Below are 22,882 nucleotides of genomic sequence, written 5' to 3'. Positions count from 1 at the left end.
AATAAGGAAAACCAGTGCAGGTATTATACTATGCTACAATATTCAAAATACTTTATTTTAGTTACTTTTAGTAGTAGTAGTTTTTATTTAACTATAATAACCAGGCTCTGATATTAACATAAACGTCCTTACATCACAGGACAGGAAGCTGCCCGAGGACCTTCAGGCTTTAAAATTTGAGTCTGAACTTAAGTGAAAGTTGTTGGGTCATGGGATGGTTCAGCACAAAGACAGTTACATCTGCAAACTCAGAGATGAGTATTGGAAGCGATTTGTGACAGAAGGACAGCAGCAAGAGTGAAGGGGAAGTCATTTAGTAATGAAACAGGAAACGGCTTACCTCAATTATATGGATAAGATCAAGACAGACAACTGGTGCTTAAGCAGATTTCTTTACTGAAACGAACACATGACTTTTTACAAAATGTTTCGATGATAATCTGGAAGTATTTTCATATTTTCCTTCAAGAGGAGACGACGAGAGTGGACCGGTCTCTCCTGTGTCGACAGGTAACATCTTAAAATGACATTTACACAGAACAGCTTTTACAAAACAACAACAAAATAGAATTGAAAGAAAATCCCGTCCCCACTCGCTCTCGTAAAACTCTTTTGATAGTTTCTGAATGAAACAAATTCATTCTGCACCGGCCTGATGGAGACGGACTCTGTGACGCCCGAGGCTCGGCCGGGAGGAGGAGGGGAGCACACAATCCATAAGACATCTTATAAATGTACAATTAACATTCTTAAACATTAACAAATTTAGCACACAGCTGTTCAAATGTCCTCGCAAATTTAAATAAAAGTGCAAAGCACAGTTTTCAGTAGGAGAGAGAGGAAACAAAGCGCATTAAAAATCCAAATGGACTCTTTAAAATTCATCTCTATAGTGTAGAAAAAATAGAACATACATCGGCAACCTCGACGGCTGCAGGGTCACTGCAGACTCTTATTAACGCAGAGGCTGCTTTCTCAAAGCACCTTTAATAAATAGGCAGGTAAAAACATGAAAAAGCGAATTTCAGTTCTGCTAAATGTGAAGGAATGCAGTTAATGACAAGGAGGCAATTTCAGTGAGTTAGATGGCACCGCTCCCAAAGAGAAATAGGTCATCAGTTTCTGTATCCCTGCAGCCGGGAATGCTGGGAAAAGTTACAAGGAGATTCTTTCAAACAGCATCAAAGTAAAATCCTCTGAACTCTGAAATATTACACTTATTAGTCTTTTCCACATACAAACTTTACGTGGTCGTGTTGCTCAAGTATATTTATTGACAAATTTAAGCATTGAATTTATTTTCTTGCCACATGTACTGGGACAGTCCTCTCGCCCTTATAAGAAGTTCAGCTGCTACCGTTCATCTTGCTTTCCCTTCCTGACGCCTTCACAGGTCCTTGTTGTACTAAATATCAGTGCGCTGCTCCTCCACAGAGGATGTCACCCTGCTGACAGACTCCAGCTTTGCTGTTGGACTGCAGCTGCTGACGACCTACTGCAAGCTGAAGGGACACCAGAACCAGTAGAAGGTGTGCTGGTTCATGTGCCACTACATCAAGCTCACTGAGGATGTTAGAGCTGAACGAGGACTACCAGCTGCAGTCCAATGAAACCAAAGTCTACCCACAGGAAGAGGCTCTTTGGAGAATCAACAGACTTCACTGATATGTTATTTATTTGTCCCCCAGTACTTGTAGTGGAAAACGTTTAGTTTACTGCTGTTACTGAACTCGAAACGCCATAAAAATGCTCACTGTGTCTAAAACCCGTCAGATTAGGAGTCGTCTGATCAGAGTAGAAATACAGGTTATTGACAGATTTAAGGCAAAGTTTTTGTTGGTACTGATTAAGTCTCGGTACAGAAACTCGGGCGTTCCAGCTGCACTACAGATAAACACTGAGGTTGCTGTTTAAAAGAATCTCCTTGTAACAAGATCACCTGACAAAGAGGTGATCAGAGTGTCGTTGGACTGAACACCAGTCCAGATGTGCTGGAAGGTTTGCCAGTGAGAGTAACTGTGTAACCTGCACTGTGGCTTAATAGACTCCTGTTTCTATTGGGTTAAAGGGGGGTTGGGGATTTTTCCAAATGTCATTATTGGGAAATTTAATTCTCCAACTCTGCAAATCATTTACATCTGTGGATGCCAAATGGAAGAAGATCAACCGATTGGCTAGTTTAGCTTGTTAACGAGTGATGAATTACATTATGCAACAATGTAGCCCCGAGTAAGAAATCTGGCGGTCAGCGAGGTCTGATCACCTGCTTGTTAAAGTGAACATTTGCCTCGGTTCAGGCTTCTGTCACAGACGTCACAGATCAACAGTTTCTCTAAACCTTTAAAAATACCATCAGGACAGCTTGAAGAACCTTCTAAGGTTGGGAACTGTCCCGACTCTTCAACGTCACTCCTGCATCTTTGAAACGTATTTAAGGAAACAAATGGTTTCCTCTGACCACAATCTGTGGTAGTACATGAGCCTCACCAGCTGGAAGTCTGATGGTTTGTGGCAAATTTGCACATTCTTATGAAGTTGATCCACTTTTAGTGAAGTAGGGGGTGCCGTTCATTCTGTAACACTGTGGCGCTGCTGCGTGCAAGCAAGTTGTGTTCAATTAGATTAGCGTGGCAGTATTTCAGTCTAACCTCCTCAAAGTTTGAAACCCGGCAAGTTTCAGGGGTAAAGTTTTTAAAAGCTCAATCAGTTAACCAACTGATCCTTTGAGTAACTGGTAGAAGAAGAATAAAGTTAATTCAGCTCTTCGATCCGACTCCTTAAATAATTAACTGTAAACGTTAAGATGTTTGATGTCTCTGCGTTTCCACTGCTGCAGCTAACAGCAGGTGTGAGCCGTCAGCTGACTCTGAAAATACAATCGTTTTGCAATAGTTTCAACTCTAAACACAAAAACCCTGAAAGAAGCTGCTGCTGTCAGCAAAAATGGAAGATTTCTGCACTTAATGTTAAACATCTCCATAAAAGTCTGTCTGTGATGCTCGTTCTCAGTGTGAGCAGGAAGTGCTCAGCCTCCCCCCTCAGAAGCTGCCTGCCTTACTGCTGTGGCCCTGGCTTCAGTGACGCTACCACATATTTAAGAACCAGTAACTGGGGAAATATTTCTGTGAAGGAAATCGTGGCGTGCACATATAGCACCAGCCCCTTCCACACGCCTTCCTTCAGTAAGTCCAACTGTTGGAACAGTTGAGTGTTTTGGTTTTTCTCTACTGTAGAGAAGAGAACTGGACCAGTGGCAAACACAGGATCTGCAGTCAGGCGTGTTTGTTCCTGTGCTACAACAGTCGAGTGTAGGGTAGTAAATCATCAAGTGAAATCTAAGAGTGAACATTTTGGACAATGCTGGTCGTTCTAACGAACTCAGACAGTCAGAAACTGTAAATCCGAGCGTATAAAAAGTTGCGGACCTGTTACTTGCCGGGCTCAGTGTATCACAGGCACTAATGGTAAAGGACAAAATGAAATAAAGCTGAGTTTGCTTTAAGCTTAGATCAACACTAAGGAGACTGAAATGTTTAGAGCAGATTCAAAACCTCATTTTTTTTAAATTGACATCTTTGTGTCAAAATGCTACTTGACTGATGTAATGCTTTTTGTTGTATTGCTTCCTTCTGATGCGTGCTGCCGGGCGTGGATTCAGCCCGTCTGTGGACTTGCGTGGAAAAAACTGAATGAAACAATACTGCAGTTTCCTCGACTTACAGACAGGAGAGGAAAAAAGAGAACAGTCCAAAGCGGGTCCTGAAGGAAGTCATCTGGAGCTACACTCTCTCTGCGGCTAGCTGCTAAGTTAAGGTACAGTGAGCACAGTTCAGTCTGTCAGTGCTGCTGGTGAGTGGGTGGGCAGACAGGAAGTGGCCGTTACTCCATGATGGCTCTGTAGATCACAGGCTCGATGTAGTCCCCCCTGTAACGGGAGTTGATTACTCTCTGTCTCTTTGACTCCTGAATGATTTCCTTCTCCTCGAAGATCCCGTCGAACCTCATGTCCGATGCTTTCGACTGTAAAGAGATGGTACCGTCACTGAAAGTGCTTCTTCATTTTGATGAACTTCCAAGTAAACTGAAAGGAACACTGAATGGGACAGACGGGAGAACGTACCAGTCTGGTTTTAACTCTCTTGGGGAGTTCTTCATCCAGACTGTAGACATCATCTCTCTTGGCTGTTAGTTGTGATCCGTCCTCAAATTCCACCTGCAGTCCAGAAACATTGAGTCAGGACACAAACAGATAACAACATTCAGCTTGTTGAACGTCTTTGCAATCTGCTGCTGATTTACTAGAAGTTTCCAGAAGACGACTGAACTTTAAAGCCGAGCAGGTGACTCATTTTATGTGAAGCTGTGAAGCATTTTGATTTCTTACTACGCGTCCAACATACTCTGAAAATATTCCCCAATCAGAGGCATGAAGGAGATGTGCTCGCCAGCGAACGCAGCCTTCCTTACTGGAAGTCAGAAATGGTTCCCGCCTGCGTGCCCGTCTCTGCTGTTACACGCTGAAGAGTTTTTTCTTTACATGATTAAAAACTGGAGAAAGAAGACAAAAAAATCTTACCAGGTACATTTGAATGACGTGAGCTGCCACAAACTTGGCCCCGTACACCAGGCCGTCCGTCCATCTCACCTGAACCACCTCACCCTGCGGCGGTGGTCCAAGCTGAGCGCAGTCTCGGTTCTAACAGGCAAAAAACAAACCAAGTTCAAAGAAACGTGAAAGGAGGATAAATATCTGATGCAACCTGACATGAAATATGGCAGTGTCAGCTGTTCTGATGCTCGGGTCACGTGTGAAGCACTACATGATGTTTGGATTACTCCAGAGGCTTATAATCAGGAACTGCTGTGTAACATGACTGTGTGGTGGCTTTAAGGCGAGCACAGGTGGATGAAGTGTCTGCCTGCAGGGACAAGCTGTGAAAATATCCCAAATATAGTGCAGGGTTAAACCGCTGCCGTGTACTGCACTGAAACACACGCTGTGGATAACTCAGGGTGTCGACGTGCATTTACACGTCTGAACAAATGTCTGCTAAAAGAAAGCAAACACACGAGCGTCGCCTTTGACATCCAGCACAGTTTGCTTCATATTCATGGCTCATACCAGCTTCACAGTCTCACAACGAGTGCTTGTTGCTCCACAGGCTAACCAGGAGGCTGCCCAGCGTCTTCATCATCTTCATCATGACCACACCACTGTATTACACTGGCAACATTTCTGAATTTAAGGTTTTTTTACGTTAACTTCCTTTAAACAGTTTCAGCTTTGCCGGTTTTAAGCTAAAGCTGTTAGCTAATCTCTGCGACTCACTGTTTTGACGCTGGGATGTTACTGCCAACTAACTGCTGTGCAAAGTCGACATCTTGGCTTGTTTACAAGGATACACAATATATGGACACTGGGTCCCTTTGCCACATGAAACCAGCCTTTACAAACACCTGTGAACGAGCTAACGGCTCACTGGCTCTGAGCGCGGTACAGTAATGGGACGCCATCGCTGCAGCGAGTCAGGTTGTGAAGAGGGCGGCTCAGCCTCTCCACACCAGCAGGCAGCTTATTGGAGACAGCTGATCGACATTCCCTCACATTAAGTTTATTTAAATTCTGTGTGGTCTCCTTTATTAAAGAGACCACTCCCTGAGAGTATGTTTAACCACTTTGTGTTCTTTACAAAATGAAAAGATGTAGAAGGCAGTGGAACGTACCACGATGTCCTCGGGGAAAAGGTTATCGCTAAAAGAACCATCGTCAAAGTTGACCTCGTAGAACGTCTCTTTGGACAGCTGCACCACGTCACACTGGTAGTAGCGCCCATTCTTGTGCTTGCATATGACCTTCTGTCCCACGGTCAGCTCGTGCATGGCTGCCTTATTGCGCTGTCAAAGGGAAAAAAGTATTTTTATGCGTGCGACTGCAAACGGCTTCATAAATCTGATATTTGGGGAAGTTTGGGATATAAAATAACGTTCGTTTGTTTTTTACCTCAATCTGAGCGGGACCTTTGTGTCGACAGCAGGTAACGTGTACCACAAACGGCCATTCATCTGGCTGCATCAGCACCCCGGCGGCCTGCGCACAGGTGGGGTGATAGGCGGTGGGGCAGCGCCCGTGAGAGCACTGCACGCAACAGCCGGACGCCTTCTTCATCCGCTTCTTACAGTAGTAACATTTCTGTTTGAAGTGAAAGAAAATTATTTTTTATTAACAAAACTTCAAGCAACAAACTGCCCTCATACCAAGTACTAAATGTACCTGGTAACTCATCTCCAAGATCTTCCCTCTTCTTTCACACATTTCCATTTCAAACATATGAACAAACAGTTACGGCCACATCAGGGACACTGTCGTGTTACTAGAAGCTCCCCTGTACTTGGTATTTAACAGCAGGAACTGTCTGCAAGTACGCCATAAAATTAGTCCCCCCTAGTATCTTGGTTCACATAATATCCTAAAATCAGTAAATTGGTTGATAACAAAGCGACGCTGAGCAGGTGACATGAAAGCACTACTACCAACATACAGAGTTCATCTTATGTGCCATCATGTTAGGAGCTACACTGTCAGGAAATCTAAGATATTTTAACCGTAACACAGCTGTTTTTCTGCTATCTCGAACAACTGTACTGTATCTACCTGCATCATGACTGTGGGGGGGCGTGGTCTGCAGTGCCGCTGCAGGGGAGGCGGACGCACCTGAGCGGCATCCGCAGTCACACCTGGCCAGCTTAAAGTCTGTACTGGGTCCTGTCTGTTGTCAATGTTGTTAAGCTGGGCAGACACTGTGCGATTTTTTCAGTCGCGTTATTCAGCTCCTGCTCAAACTGCACGATTGACTCGCAGGGGTTAGAAGTTCATAGGTCACGACGCAGGTCTCACACTATACGGCCCGATGCTCTGATGCGACCTGAGTGCTCACACTGTGCGTCCATAACATGAAGGTTATAACAAAATCTGTCGCTCTCTCCCTCTCCGTCTTTCACTCACACAGACACACCACCATCAACTTTGCTAAATTGCTAATGAAAAACATGATCAGCTGTGACTGAGCAGCATGTAGATCCAACTATTTTCATGGTTGTTGTGGTCGTGATGATTTTGTGAGGCCACATTGAAAAGGCTCGGGTGAGCCATAGTTCTACAAGTTGTGCCTCCGTCGCTTGTGTCCAGATCACACGCTGCACTGCCGTGCTGCGCCGTCTTTTTCGCTGACATTTGTGTTTGCGCGTGCGCAGTGTGAGAAGCTGCGGTGACACCCTCACGACGGTCGCGACCAAGCGATTGATGATCGGGAGCTGGTCGTGAGGTGTTAATCGCGTCTCGTTACCCACACGTATACTACACGACGCACGATGAAGGCCAAAATCGGGCCGATCACCAAAACGGTCGCACGACTCAAAAATGGGCTCAAAATGGGCCAAAAATCGCAGAGTGTGAGCCCAGCATTAGTGTGTGTGGCTGCAAAGCTGCAGCCATCTGTGTGTCACAGCAACCGTGCAAATAAAAGTAAATGCTGAAAAGCATGAATGTGTGGGCAGGTCTGCTGTGGGTCGTTTACAGGGGTGCCAAAACTCAGGATGGGGCCACGCCCGACCCAGTACTGGGCCAGCCAGGAGAGGAGCTGGCCCAAATGGGGACCACGTGGAGGGAGCAGGTGGCAACAATGGGAAGAACTGCAGCTTAGACTGGAGATTTCAGCTTCTCTCTCTGTTCGTGACAATTATTTGTACGTGCTGGTATCTTTGTTTTGTTCACGTTGTTCGTTTGGAGGCCGCACTTTCACTCTAATTAGCAGCTTTCAGACTCGAATTTCCTTCTTCATAAAAATGTGAACTTACCAGTTTGAATCTCTGCAGTGGGATCCCACTCAAGTCCACAGGACTTCTTTCTGTGATGTTGACAAAGCGTGCCTCCAGCACAGCAACCGCACACAGCACGTGTACCCACCTGCAACACACAAACACACCCCCACAAAGAGGTCACACCCGACCACAGGCAGCAGCAGTTTGATGTTGTTTGTTTTCTTCATCTGTTTTTATGGTTCTAATTATCCAAGCAAAGATACAGCAAAATGAATCAGATGGCAGGGGAGTCAATTTTGTGCGCATCATCACACAAAACAATGAAGTCAAGCCCATTACTGAATCACACCCACGTTTCCCCACTTACACTTTACTTGCAGGCCGTCTAGATATAATAAGGGCCTCCAGGCACCAAGATAGCAACTCATTTTAACATTTTAATGTTTTCTTTTTTAAAATAACCGTCTCACAGACTGACAAAATCCCCACCTGATTTACTCAAGAATAATCCCCTTGAATTTATCTTTCAGTTCCTGCTAACATGCACGCTCTTATCCTTCCAATTTCATGATTTCCTACCACCTGGCTTCTTGGCCAGGCCCTGAATTATATTCAACTTCTTGCGGAGACAGAGATCTCATGTGGCTGGTAAAAGCTACCTGACAGAAAGAGAGGAAAATAAAACAAGAGGATTTCTGTCTCTAAGAACAGAATTTAATCTCGAGATGCACCACATGATCAGATGTGCTCACTCACTAATGTATCTTAGATGACTTACTTGTTATTGTTGGCTTTCTGCAAAGCTCCGCCCCTCAATGAACACAGGCAGCAATTCTACAAAAAAAAAAAAAAAAGAGCGAGATGATCAAAACAGAACATTTGGTAGCTAACATCTAAATATGGATTTAATAAATCAATGTTTAAGGACCAACATCTATGATGTGGTTGGAGATGTCAAACACAATGTGTCTGATCTAAAAGTTTATTCAAACACGTGGGAGGTAAAATTAGGGACCCAATGGATCTGTTTAAGGTCCTCACTGTCACATTACAGCTTAAGTATTCGTCTTTTACATATTAATGAACATCTGTTACAGTCAAGTCACGTTAAGTTCACACAGTTGTGATGAAGTCAGCCTGCAGCAGTTTCAGGTTCTGTCACAGCAGAGCTCAAGAAAAGGTGCAAACCTGAAAACGACTGCACACACACTTCTTCCTCTCCGCGATGAATTTTTGAAACACTGAATTTATTTTCTAAACTGTGATGAACGAGGCAGTTAATTCAGTGTTTAATCACATGATCAAACATGACAACCACACATGTAGGCAGAAATATTTCAATCCTGATGAATAAACAACAAATACTCCATCTCCCTCTGTCTATATATCGTCCATGCCTGGGGACGGGACGGCAACGGGGAGCCAGGATGACGGGTTAGGGGGGAGATATCACCCCCCTGAAAGCAGTCAAGCTCATTGACTGCTTTATTTGTGTGTGTGTGTGTGTGTGTGTGTGTGTGTGTGTGTGTGTGTTGTATTCATAAATAGTAATTAGTAGCCTAATCCTTTCTTCATTCAGTAACCCTGCACTACCAAAGTGTTAGAGTATAAATCTAATGGACTCAAAGCAGTCTCTCCTTCGAGTCTCTATAATGTGTTTCATGCAGTGGTGCATATCAGTACATTATAATGATGTGAGCTAATTATAAACTGATGTAGCATTTAATGTATCTGATTGTTTTAGGCAAGTAATCTTTTGCTTGTAACTCCAACGGTATCAAATGATCCGTTTTTCTTCTCTCTGGTGTAGAAAACAGGTAACTGTAAAATCATCACATCTACTAAATTAATATAATTCAACACCCTTAAAAAAACACTACATGTTAATTAATTAATGTAATTCATGTTACACGTTAATGGTGCAAATAGTGATTGTGTAAAATATCTTTTCATGATTTGGAATGTGGGACTTGTGAAGAAGCAGGACGGACAGTTCCACTTTTAGAAGCCGTTAGGAAACAAATCCTTTGACTACCAACTGGATTCATGCTAACTTGCACGGCTCGATAAAGAGTAAAAACAGCCACAATTATTGGCTGACCTCAGTCATGGCGTTGGCCTTGCAGCGTGCACACTTCCACTCCTTGTTCACACTGGCTGGATCGACACCGTAACAGGCTGGAAGATAGAAATGCAAACTTTGAGACGTCAGTGAAACACTGAAGAACTATGAAAAGCTTTAATGATTCCATTTTTGTAGTAAAACACTTCTAATAACATGATTAATAACTGATGATATGATAAATGCTGTGTATGAAATGTCCTCTGTTTTGTTTGGCCTTTGCATCGGTTCAAACTCGTAATGAAATGATTACTCAGGAGCGTAAAAGACTTCATATTTATTTTGTTCTTTGAATTTAATTCCTCGTTGTTCTCTGGTCATTTTGATAAACTCTATTTTGAAACAAAAATTCTTCTTCTCGCTGAAACATCATTTGTGCGTATAGTGGTCACACTTAAAGACTCGTTTTAAAGCAGGAAAAGCCTCTGATGAAAACACTCACATGTCAAACAAGGCTAGGTTAGATATAAACTAACACTCCTACTTGAAGAGTGCGTGTGTGTGCAGGCGCACATGCGTGTACTGACATGCATGAACTCTCACGCTGCACTGTGAGCAGCTGATGAGGAGACTGGTTCCATCTTCTTCCAGACGAGGAGTGACCGGTTGCTCTTCACACTCAGCGTCGTCCTCTGTGGTGGTGGTGAAACACATCTCAGGAATCAGAGGTTTGGTTCGCATCCGCTCCCCGGCCACCACCACGTGCGTGTCGATGCTGTGCGCACACTCAGTCTGACAGCAGTCACAACAAACACAAACACATGTGGACTCTGTTAAGAGTTGCTGTTTGTCTCTCGAAACACACAATTTACTGCTTTCATCTTCAGCCGCAGAGGTTTAAATGCTCCGTAATCTTACGCGCCCTGATTAGCTGTCAAAAATACTATTTTTGGAGTCGCTCCATATTCAAGATCAATCAAACATCTAAGAAGCAAAACAGTCACACATTAAGGTACAGCGCTAATATTAGCAGACTGGAAACCAGTACTGAAGATGAGATGTTTGTAGGATGAAAGAAGGGAAAATAGTTGAGGAAAAAGGTAAATATAGATGATATGACACGACATTCAGTCTACGAATGGAACGTTTGAAGATTTCACAGATGACGGACTTTTGTTTAACATGGAAAATCTGGAGTCTGTTCAAGTTTGCACGAACAGCCATAAAGAGGATCAATGCCAAGTACGAGGGTTGGACTGCACGAACATATCAACGGCAGCCCTAATTTTGGGGGGAAATTAGTTCGTCCATGTTTGAACTTCTGTGTTGTAAACGGGCAAATCAGTCCGTGCATGATTACATTGCCCATCAAAAAGTCTGCGTGTGCGCGAATGTATCGCCCATCGTCGATTATTGGGCTGACGGGTGTCGGTGGGAAATCTTTACATATGGCCCGACACTACCAAGTACATTCATTGAATTCATGTAGATGCAGTCAGGGACAAACAGAGTCTGCAGCGTGTTGTGCGCTCTGCTGAGAAGGTGATTGGCTGCAGACTCCCATCTCTGCAGGACCTGTACACCTCCAGGACACTGCGGCGTGCAGCTCGGATCTCAGCTGACCCTTCTCACCCTGGACACAGTCTGTTTGACCTGCTCCCCTCAGGCAGGAGGCTCCGGTCCATTCACACCAGAACCTCTCGCCATAAGAACAGTTTCTTCCCCTCTGCTGTAGGACACATGAACAATAACCACATGACTGTCCCCGCCACTAACACATGACCCTACGCTGTGTCACTGCATCATTCCATGTTTGCACTGATCACCACCTGCACTCATGCACATATCTTTCTACGTAGCACTCTTAATTCTTATTCCTACTTTTATTTTTTCATGTCTATTTAAGTGCTATTTATGACACTATGTTTGCACTGAAGCACCGCAGCAATTTCCTAATGTTGTAAACCTGCTCAACATTTGGAATTAAACCCATTCTGATTCTGGTAAATGAAGTTGCCGTGAGGCTGGATTTACTCTGTGCTCTGATGTATCAGAAGATACAGTCTGGACCAATTAAAACAGTGTAAACTTCCCATGATGCAACTGTTCTCAAAAAAATCCCTTTTAGCAAACCTCACCTGGCTTGGCTTATCTCACCAAAGGACACTATATTACTTGCATGTTCAGATGCTGCGGGGGCTTGTACCATATCTGGTTTTGTCTCGGTGGACTGGTGAGGAGCAGGTCTGCTCTGCTGCGAATTACCTGGTGGTACGTGTGGAAGAGCAAACAGATGGAGCAGTATGGAGGCTTGGAGCCTATTCGCTGGTTGTACTCCCTCTCTTTCTTCAGGTTGGGTGGCCTGCTTTGCCACAGGTGAGTCAGAGGCTTGGCCCAGCCCTCACCCTCCACACCCCCTGCCTCCACTGGGGGCGGCTCTTCTGGAGTCTCTGAGGCACAAAAAGCAAAGACAACACATTTAGCTAAAACAGCATTAGGAATGACATTAGAGGCCTGGTTTGTTTAGTTTCACTAATCTAATTCTGTTACTGGCTTTGAAGTCAAAGGTGGCTTAATTACCTCTCAAATATAAACTACATGCAGATAATGGGACCTTAAAGTGTTCAGACACACCTTCATCACTCATGCCGTCTTTTATGAGTGGATGGTGTCCTGGAAGCTGCCCAAGGTCAGTCTCAAACTCTCGAACTCCTGCCATCGCTTTTGCCACCTGCTGGAGAGAAACAGCATTTTCAAAAGGCCACACAGCTAGTTTGAAGTTGATCATGTTTGCACCATATATGCATCATTCTCCTCCAGAGGCCTGCGCCTTCATCATTTTAGGGTGTTTTTATATTAATAATATCTGAGCATGAAAGTAAAAAAGGCTTACACACCACTAGATGACTAGACTGGGCTGCAGCAGAATTCTTAGTTAGCGATGGTATAGTTAAAGTAATGCAGTTATTCAATGTTCAAAGTCGTGGAAAGTAGCAAAGAGTGTTGATGGCTGCATGTATGCATCTGGACAAACACACGAACCAAAGACTGGAGAAAATGTTTAGAACAGTACAAAGATCACACATCTTGGAATGACAAGGCCAGAAAAGTGCAAAAACTACAGCAGTGGGTAACTTACAATGTTAAATACATGTCCACTCACTGCTTTGCCAACATGACAGTTGTCCTCCTCGGTTTCATGGTCGCTATCCTCACTCGTCTTCTCCTCTCTGGACAGCACTTCTCCGTCGCCGTAGTCTCCTTTGGCGTAGCTGTGGACGTGCAGGACGTCTGCGGGACTCAGCGTCCTCTGAAACACTTTGCTGCAGCTGTTGTCCAGTGGAGGCTCCTCGCTTCCAGCGATCTCCTCAGCGCCCAGAGAAACCACCTGGTTCTCAGTGGGCTCGGGAGGAAAGACCTCCATAGCCACCACGCAGTTCTTCTCTTTTTTCAGCGGACTTCGTCTGTTTGAAGTTTTCTTGGCATTGGCTTTGGACTGAGCTTTAGGCTGGGGTTTGGTCCCTTTCTCCTTCTTCACCTCCTTGACTTTCACTGTGTCTGAAAGAGATTCATTGAGATACACAGACTAGCACTTTGCCCCCAAACTTTTACAGGACATTGGTTCAGTGTGCCACAGAGTCTTTTTATAATCTTCACTTTATTTCACACATTCAACTTATTTTTACTTCCAATAGTGTTAACATGCTGCACAGGTCATCAACAAGATGTCTTTAAAATTTCATTGTAAGTGGGCTGAAGCAGTTAATTAAAAGTAGTTTAACATAAACGCTGTAATTTGATTCTTTTAATAAACTTGGATGCTGGCGTGAGCACAGTGCACGTCTGCTGTTGCTCACAGTGGTCCAAGTGTCGGCTCAGGGAGTTTGTGTGTTCGAGGGAACATTGGTGTGAAGTGTGAGGTACCTTTTTCTGCCTTGCTGGTCACTTTAGTTGGAGACTCCTTACGTGACAGCTTGGCCTTCTTTGGCTCCACCTCCACCTCCTTTGGCTCCACCTCCACCTCCTTTGGCTCCACCTCCACCACTGGCAGCTCAGGTTTGACATCTTCAGAGGCTTTGACAGCTTCAAGCTGACATTTAGTCCCAGTGTGAGGCTCTGGACTGATACGTGGGAGAGCAAATCGAAGACATGTTGGACAGGACTCAAAACTAAACCGTGTTTCTCAAAGACTGCCGAGAACAAACAAACAACTCCGAGTGAGGCTGACATGTGAGAGCAAAGCACAGAATCTGTCACAGCCGATGCTCAATCACTTCTGGCAGAGTCTAAAGAGATTTGTGTCAGTGCTGCTCCTCTGAGTGGAGACAGAACCACCTCTGTACTGGAAACAGTCTGAATCACTGCAATCTTTAAGCTGAGAACATCTGCAAATCTGCAGTGACTCAAATTTTCATCTTTATGGTGGATGCATGTTTTAATTCAACTAATTAGCTTTAGCTGATTATTGTTATTGTACTTAAAATTGGGTAAAGATTTTATGAGCATTTAACAATGATTTATTACGACCGGTTCACATCCGTATCAGAAAACTCCGTGAATATAGGAGCAGTGGGTTAGCAGTGACTATAAATCAGACCTTTTGTCCTCCTGGACAGCAGTGTTGGGCTCCTCGGATGGCACCTCAGCGGGACTCTCCTTTGAAGGTCCGATCTTTTTGTCTTCTTTCAGAAACTCGGCGGCCTCCGGCGTGGGCTTGGAGTGGTCGATGGGAGCGTTGTCTTTCCCTGCCTTCCACAGCTTGTAACGTTCAGGTTGAAACTTGCGTACAAATACGTCCATGGAGATCTTCACCATGTCCTGCCGGCATGAACACTGAGAGGAAAACACTCTTAACACACTACGAAGTTGATAAGAATTCACTTCACTATAAATAAACCAGCTGTGGAGTTATACTCAGTGCCGTTCAAACGTCGTTATGTACCAGCGTTGCTTGTTTGCCGTAATCGATCCATCGTTGAGTGGCAAAATTAGTTGACTCGGCGCAGTTGAAGCCGTGGTTGAAACCAGCGTGATAACCAAACGGGAACGTCACGATGAACTGCCCGGCCTCCTGAGTGACCTGAGTCGAGAACAACACAGATCAGTATAAGATGAATGTTTTATTTGATTTTTTCTGCTTATCTGTTCATCACCATTTAGTGTTGCATGTAAGACGATGCAAATTAAATAAAAGATTACCTTTTCAAATGGTATGCCATATTTTTTCAGGATGAATGGTGAAATTAAAGTCATCTTGTGGCGCAGGAAGGCTTCACAGCCCTGGACGTTACCTGGAAAGAAACCTGGAAACAGGATCTCATCAGCAGTGGTGCAGTTGGGCCTCTTTGGCTCTTTTTATTTAAATGGTTTAGTGTAAAACAGTTATGTGGGATATGTAAACATCACTGCCGTTACAGTCTCTGGGGTGCTTTCTGAGTGTACACTGGACTTCCCCTTTCATACGGCAGTGGTAAAATCTAGCTTCTTTCAGCTCAGGCAGCTGCAAAAATAAAGCCAATTCTTTTGCGGCAGCACTTTGAGACAGCGATCCACGCCTTTGTTAGCACTCGGCTGCATTACTGTAATGCACTTTATATTGGGGTCAGCGCATCATACATTACTCAAAATGCCGCAGCTTGTCTTTTAACTGGCACTCGAAAGTTTGAGCACATTTCCCCTGGTTTAGCTGCCGTTTCTTTTAGGATTCATTTTAAAATTCTTTTATTTACTTTTAAAGCTCTCCATGGCCTAGCTCCATCTTATCTCTCTGAGCTGCTACAGCCTCATACACCCACCCGCTCTCTCAGGTCAGCTGATCAGCTGCTCCTGCATGTACCCAGGACTGGGCGTAAACTTAGAGGAGATCGTGCTTTTGCTGTAGCAGCTCCAAACTGTGGAACGAGCTTCCTTTAGAGCTCAGACAGGCCACTTCTTTATCTGTTTTTAAGTCACTCTTGAAAACCCGCCTCTTTACCCTGACCTTTGACACCACGTGAGATGTTGGTTTTTATTTTTATTTCAGTTGTTTTTAGCTGATTCGATGCCGTTTTATCTTGTTTTTGTTTTAATTTGATGTTTTATGTGTTTTATTTATTTATTTTGCTGTTTTCTGTTTTAACTTATTTTCTGTACAGCACTTTGCTCCTGTGCTGGGTATTTTAAAGTGCTTTATAAATAAAATTGGATTGGATTCATACATCTACACATAATAAGCTGAAGTCACTTCAGGCATCGACTCTGTGATCAAGCAGCTTAAAGACAACAATAAGGGTTCTGTCACTTACCCTTGGCGAGCCTTTCCAGACGTTTCCCTTGCTCTGGTGGGACGACGTACCTAAGAAGTAACAAACGTACAGAAATACTGAAAAAGGTGATTGTGACGTTTACACCAGAGTCAAAAATGCTCCAATCGGTGGATGAGATCCCTGCTTCACTTTAAGTAATAACTACATGAACAGAAACAATAACTGAATGTTTTCAACAGTAAATAAACAAACAAAGACATTTTTAGAGGATTTTTCTAAACTGTTTTGTAAACTGGCTGCTTTGGCAAACAGACTTCTGCTAAATACAAAAACTAGATATGTGTTAATATTCATTCGTTCAAACAAAGGTGAGGTTTGTCAGTGGCCCTACCAGGACTTTGGCTCTCCAAAGTGCAGGTAGTTGATGCTATATAGATCCATGTCTTCTGTGTGCCACGCAAAGGCGCTCTTCCACATCCCAAAGTACAGGTAGGGCGTGTTGACACCCTTGATCTTGATGCCACTCTCATTCTCCACAATGTCCAGGATAGTGTTGAGACGACCAATGTTCCATTCAGTCACATCCTGCAGAGGAAGGATTCACACAGGCTGCAAGTCAGGACGACTAACCGTATGTGTGAAACTGATTTACCTTTAACTGATCAGGAAAACTAAGGAATGAAGAAAGATTTGTGAACATAAAAGTCTCTTTTTTTTAATCTATGAGAACAACTGCATCCCAGTTTATCAATTTAGTAGTGCAGCTAGTAACAAGCTAGCTCCAGTGTATAATATGTGGTTGTATTTTCCCATCAGTTTGCCTCAAGTTTATCCACACGTTCCTCCACAGATTCTCTCTTTCCATGAGAGATTACAATTCGTTGGACCCCAGCTGGGAACGGTAATCTTTCTGATCTTGGAGTGCCAGACTAGTCCGAATCTGCAACAGGTAGAGCTGCTTCATTTGCTCTGAGCTCACCGAGGCTGCAGAACAGAGACGGCAGTCAAGACACTGAACTTGAAGATATGCGCCGGAAGAGAGGTTCTCTGAGAGCCAGCTGATTCTATCGCTCAACGATTTATCACAAATACTCAGGTAATGACACTGGCACAGGAGGAATGTGTAAACTACATTTTTTAACAACCCCACCTGTCTACCACAAACAGAATTTAATACATTTAAGTTCCATGTATGCAGCCTATCACCACTCACTGGATCGTATAGCGTTCCACTGACATCAGCACCGTAAAGTGGAGGGTTAAAGGTCAGGTTCTTCCAAAACTTCCTCTCCAGCTCGTCAAAATCCACGTATCGTGGGCTGCAGAATCTACAGAGAGAGATATTCAGAGAAGACTGAGCAGAGGTCACAGTCGCTGAAACCCATTCATGCAAACTTTCTTTGAGTAAACTGACTTGTCCATGTTGGAGGTCTTGCGGAAATCATGGACAGTCATGGGCTTCTTTTGGATGTTGTACTGTGTGAATAGTCCTGACTGGCCGGTAACCACCTGCTGGATGGGAGCGGGAATCACCAGGTCATCGATATCATCATAAGTCTTTCTGGGTTTCCAGCCTTTAGGAGGAATAACCTGCAAGGAGCACAGATGAGAGAAACTCAGGGCAGCAGCAGAAGGAAATAGTGAATTTCTGGAATTAATATCACACTGAATTTCTCGCCCCTTTTACATATTATCATTGATATTATTATTATTTAAAATACATTTATCTTCCTGTCTTAAGTCTTTTTTTTTTTACATATTTTAACAATTGATGGAAATTGTGTAGACAGATACCGTTGTGTGTATGTAAAGATGACACAGGAAGTACGGCTATGAATCAGTGCACAAGTTATGTTATTTTAATGAGTGACTTTACAGGCACGTTAGCTTCAAACAATAGCACAGGAGTCTCAGACTCCTCTTACATCTGCCTCTTCAGAACATTTATATGGCAACACAAATGTTATAAGCGACTATTTAAAGTAACTAAAAGGATGATAAAACTCTGAATATGTCAACGTTGAACACGATCAGTTAACCTAACTTCCTGTTAGGTTCATGTTTTCACACTAAGAGCAAACTTTCAGATGTGATCCTCTAAACACTAATGAACAGGAAACGACTGGCTTCTGACTTTGTGCTTTGGTTCAAAAGTCTTTAACAGCTGTGGTACAAAGACATTCGCAGCGTTTCTCTGCTCTGCTAAACAAAAAGTGACAAAAAGACAGAAGCCACTTACTTTTGCCATCCCAGCTCTGTGCGCTCCTTGTGACTCCATAAAGGCAATGTAACGTCCAAAGTCCTTGAACTCCTCTTTGGAGGGGGTGAATGTCATCACCCTGCAGCCCACACTTTGGGCTGGCGTGTCTGTGGTCATCTTGGGAGTGTTATTGTGACCTCAACTCTGGAAAACATAAACACGATTATGTCTGTTTGCCTGACAGTTAAGCATACATTCAGACAATGCAGCACGCTTAGCATCAATGGAGCATCTGTGGGAGCATCCTGGGAGTAACTCAGTTTCTTTGTTGTGACTTGCCTTTAGCTGATGTTGCTCTTTATTATCGTTAGTTGCTGCACATTTTTTTATCATGTGCTCTACATTCATATACACACAAAGTGAAAATCTGCACAGCCTGTCAGTTAAGTACAGGAAACCATTCAAGCATCTTCTCTCATATATTCTAACTGATCTGCCGCAGTGATCACAAACACCACAATCAGTGACATTCACCAGATATCCACCATCCCCACAGGTTCACAGTTCCTCTTTTAAGTCTGTGACCACGTCTGAACCCCTCTGTGCCATTTAACAGACTTAACTGATCATCTCAAACACACTGCCAGGTGATAAAACCAGAACATCAATTTTTTAATACAAAACTTGAAAAACAAACAAACAAACAAAAAAATACTCTGTAACTTTGGAGCCAGTTTCACTTTTACATTACAAAGACTAATGTTATCTATGATAAAACCTAAAACCTTCTGAAATCAGCACACAGGAACAAGGCTGCTCAATTACAGCAAAAAACAATGATTTTGGTCAATTATTTACTGTGATAAGTCATTAATTTGTCAAATATCCAGTTTTTATGGCCTTTAAAAACATTTCTTTGTTTATAGATGATACCCTTTAACTTTAAAGAAAAGTCAATTAAAAAAACTACATAAATACATAAAAAAGTCAAGCTCACAGGGACTGATTGTTGCCTGACTAGTGGGTGTTTTGACCACAAAGGCCGTTTCGCAAGAGCAACTGTCAATACCTGCTGGCCCACAGCTTCCACAGTGGGATCTCTCTGGGTGCAGACGAGGCCTAAAAAAGGCCCAGACAGCAGCAGACTCACACACCTCAGGAGAGATGCTTGGTCTCCACACACAGAACTAAGTAGAGCTGAAGCTAACAACCAACCAAAATGCTTTCAAATATAAACACACACGAACATTAATGATGCTACAGATCCTTTCTGCAACTTTTACTTCTGAAAATATTGCGTTGACCTGAGGCTGTATCTGGTCTCATTTTACTACAAAGACAAAACAAAATCTTCAAATGAATATGAAAAAAAAGAGTAATCTTATCCTGATTAGCTTGTTTTCATAACTGTTAAAAGCCATAATCATAATTCAAATTAAAATCTCTACACAGGATGTAATAAACCACAACCTCATAGCAGTGCTGGGCACTACAGTTTCAACAAAGGCACCACGCCCACACCCAGTAACAATTCGCACTTTGCAGCATTTAAACTAGAAATAAATGCTTATTTGAGACTTCTCGTGATAATTAATTATATCAACAAACACAGTTTCGGACATATCACCAAGTTGAACTACCAAGCATCGCAGCAATAACTTCTGTGATTTTACATTATTGTCTGCTTGTGAACATTTTCCTAACTTCGTGAAAACTGAAAACCTCTCCTCAGTCAAAAGCACTCCCAGCAAAACATCCACCCAGACTGCGACCAGAACATAAACACACGGATCCCAAACACCATCTACAGCCTCGTTTCAGGTTTGTGAATTCAAAAAAAAAAAAAAAATTAACCAAGCCTCCACCTTTAGTAATAACACACAATAAACTATATTTGATTAGTTTATTCTTTAACAGAATAATAACGTAAACTCCCGAAGTAATTAGTTTAACTGAACAATGTGTATCACAAAAATCGATTTCCGATTACACACATACTCAACTTTTAGCTAAAGGCAACGCTGCACTCTGTCTTAACGGACTTTACTGGAAGACTCGGAGATCCTCTGTGATTGGACACAGTCCCGACTCAGTCTTATCTTCGGCATGTGATTGGCTCAGCAGAACGTCACTCACACGTGGTAGCCCACTTACAGCGCATCTCCTCGGAAAAATATTTAGCTAGTCCGCTAGCTAAAATGCTATCTGCAACATAGCTTGTTCTGCGACCCGAGAATTAAAAGTTAAGTCAACAAAAATCAAAAACACCCTAATGTTCAAAAGTAACCACTAAGTAGCCAACATTTACGGACAGCGCAGATCCTACCGTCAAAACTGGTAGAAGTTAATAGCAGAAGTGTGCTGCGGACTCGGAGATCTGACAGCTGCTAACCAACTAGCAAACATGGCTTGTTGCTCACCGTTAGTTTCTCATGCGCAAACTTAACAGTTATTTCTGCTCCCCTCAAAGTGAGCCGCTTCACAAGTGACAAACTTTAACTTACACACGCTGAAATGAAGGGGAGTTGTTTGCTCTCCGATTACAGGTAACAGAGTTGCAATACGGACAACATCAGTCCGGCTAGAAAAGACAGTCCTCCATTATTACAGTGACGCATGCCCAGTGTGTGTTTGTTTACACAGCGCATATGAAGGCGGGGCTACCATAATCTCCCAGCTAATCACAACGCCCTGTGTATCCAGACCACGCCTCCTGCTGTTCTGATTACGGACAGCTCAGCTGATGAAACACCTGTTTCCCATTCTGAGATATTAAAAGTAAGTTGAAGAGATTCTGATGTTTTATTTTAATGTCACGGTTGTGAGAGGCCAGCAGCTTTTTTTATGTTCATTTTTTCACGTTTTTATTGTGGATAAACCTTTGGCCTTTGATGGTAAACTGATGAGAACCAGATTGTGAGGCAAGAAGCCACTGGGTAGGCTTCCACTGCTCTGAGATCAGTTACAATCTGTGTTTTGTGTGGAAATACAACTAGCATTAGTAAGTAAATGAGCTTTGAGCTTTTACATCGTCCTGATCAAGATGCCTTGTGCCAACAGTTATAGACGACAGGTGGTTCCACCGACAAAAAGTACTTGCTGCTGGAGTAATCAAGGAGTCGCACAGTCTATATGCATCCCCAATTGCTGTAGCAAAGGGGGAAAATTGCATAATCAGGATGTATATTGATTACAGACCATTCTAAATAAGTACAAGAACCCATGATGCCTTAGACTCAGTGGTTGGATGCATCAGTGAGCTTGATGAGACAGTGTACCAGGCTGTGGTTGACTCCTTTAGCACGCGGTGTGAGGAGAATCACTTACAGCTCAATGTGATAAAGATCAAAGAATTGACTGTAGACTTCAGGACCAGGAAACCTGTGACCCCTGTTTCAATCCAGGGGTCGATGTGGACATCGTCGAGGACTATAAATACCTCGGAGTACACACGTTTAGTGAGAGACTGAGATTACACAAATGCACCACTGAACGACATAGGAAATCATTCCTGCCTGTGGCCATATCCATCTCCAACTCCTCTATCTAATGCACAGTACACAGTGTAATAGCTGCACCCTTTTGCACATCCTCCACAGTAAAATAACAAATAGCAAAGCTTTACAGGTTAATGTAAAATATCAATCATAAATATTTCACTTCTGTGATATTCTGTATATTTATAATTGAGTTATTTGTATATATTAGAGCTATTTCTTATATTTTGTTAACTTTTGAAATTTGTTCTCTTACTGTAGCCTTGCATGTAACACATAATTTATAAGTATAATACACAGTTGCGCACGGTGGTTAGCACTGTTGCCGCACAGCAAGAAGGTCCTGAGTTCAATTCCACCATCAGGCCGGGGTCTTTCTGTGTGGAGTTTGCATGTTCTCCCCGTGTTTGCGTGGGTTCCCTCCGGGTACTCCGGCTTCCTCCCACCGTCCAAAGACATGCAGCTTGTGGGGATAGGTTAATTGGATAATCCAAATTGCACTAGGTGTGAATGTGAGTGTGAATGGTTGTCTGTCCCTGTGTGTTAGCCCTGCGACAGACTGGCGACCTGTCCAGGGTGTACCCCGCCTCTCGCCCTATGACAGCTGGGATAGGCTCCAGCGCCCCCCGCGACCCTGAAAAGCAGAAGCGGATGGATGGATGGATGGGTGGATTAATAAAGTTTTCTGATTCAGATTTTCAGGAATATGATTTGAAGGTGTCCACTGACAAGTTCCAAGTTTGTAAAACTGTATCCAAGCACATTTGCTACATTGTGTCTGCCACCAGCCAAGAAAAATATAAGCAATAACTTAGTGGCTCCAGCCTACTGATCTTAAGACCCTATAATCCTTCTTGGGTTTCTGTATATGGCTGTTCCTTCTGAATTATCAGTGCTTTATTATCAGTTACTCAGTTTTTGTGCGAGTCTTGACAGATCTGACAAAATGCTGTCTTCCAGCACACCGAGGAAAGCAAACTCCAGCACATAGGACCATCTATTTTAAGAAATCAGAGCCTTTTGGACATCACACGTGGCCTACGTCCTGGCCTTTGCTGAC

The 22,882-nt window shown here is 43.3% G+C and overlaps 1 protein-coding gene across 2 annotated transcripts; it reads right to left on the bottom strand.

Moving 5' to 3' along the window:
* Positions 1-373: 373 nt before the first annotated feature.
* LOC102290182 (lysine-specific demethylase 4A) lies at positions 374-20,963 on the bottom strand. Of its 2 annotated transcripts, XM_014333917.2 has the most exons (22): positions 20,830-20,963; positions 18,365-18,529; positions 17,540-17,715; positions 17,339-17,453; positions 16,517-16,710; positions 16,165-16,214; positions 15,080-15,183; positions 14,823-14,960; positions 14,478-14,713; positions 13,805-14,001; positions 13,020-13,438; positions 12,515-12,614; positions 12,146-12,330; positions 10,468-10,672; positions 9,920-9,996; positions 8,597-8,652; positions 7,855-7,963; positions 6,002-6,190; positions 5,725-5,895; positions 4,577-4,696; positions 4,121-4,213; positions 374-4,020 (listed from the first exon to the last, which is right to left on the bottom strand). In XM_014333917.2, the coding sequence occupies exons 2-22, from the start codon at positions 18,500-18,502 to the stop codon at positions 3,880-3,882; spliced, it is 3,213 nt and encodes a 1,070-aa protein (XP_014189403.1). In that variant the 5' UTR covers positions 18,503-18,529; positions 20,830-20,963; the 3' UTR covers positions 374-3,879. The 2 variants fall into 2 exon arrangements, with proteins under 2 accessions (XP_014189403.1, XP_042078080.1); XM_042222146.1 differs by lacking the exons at positions 374-4,020; positions 4,121-4,213; positions 4,577-4,696; ... (1 more) ...; positions 6,002-6,190; positions 7,855-7,963 and adding an exon at positions 7,970-8,477.
* Positions 20,964-22,882: the final 1,919 nt, after the last annotated feature.

This window comes from Haplochromis burtoni, unplaced genomic scaffold, assembly GCF_018398535.1.
Source record: "Haplochromis burtoni strain Fernald_Lab_line unplaced genomic scaffold, NCSU_Asbu1 Contig_5, whole genome shotgun sequence".
NCBI classification, from domain to species: Eukaryota; Metazoa; Chordata; class Actinopteri; order Cichliformes; family Cichlidae; genus Haplochromis; species Haplochromis burtoni.
Note: the sequence above shows the minus strand (reverse complement) of the source record. Positions and strands in the feature narration are given on the sequence as shown.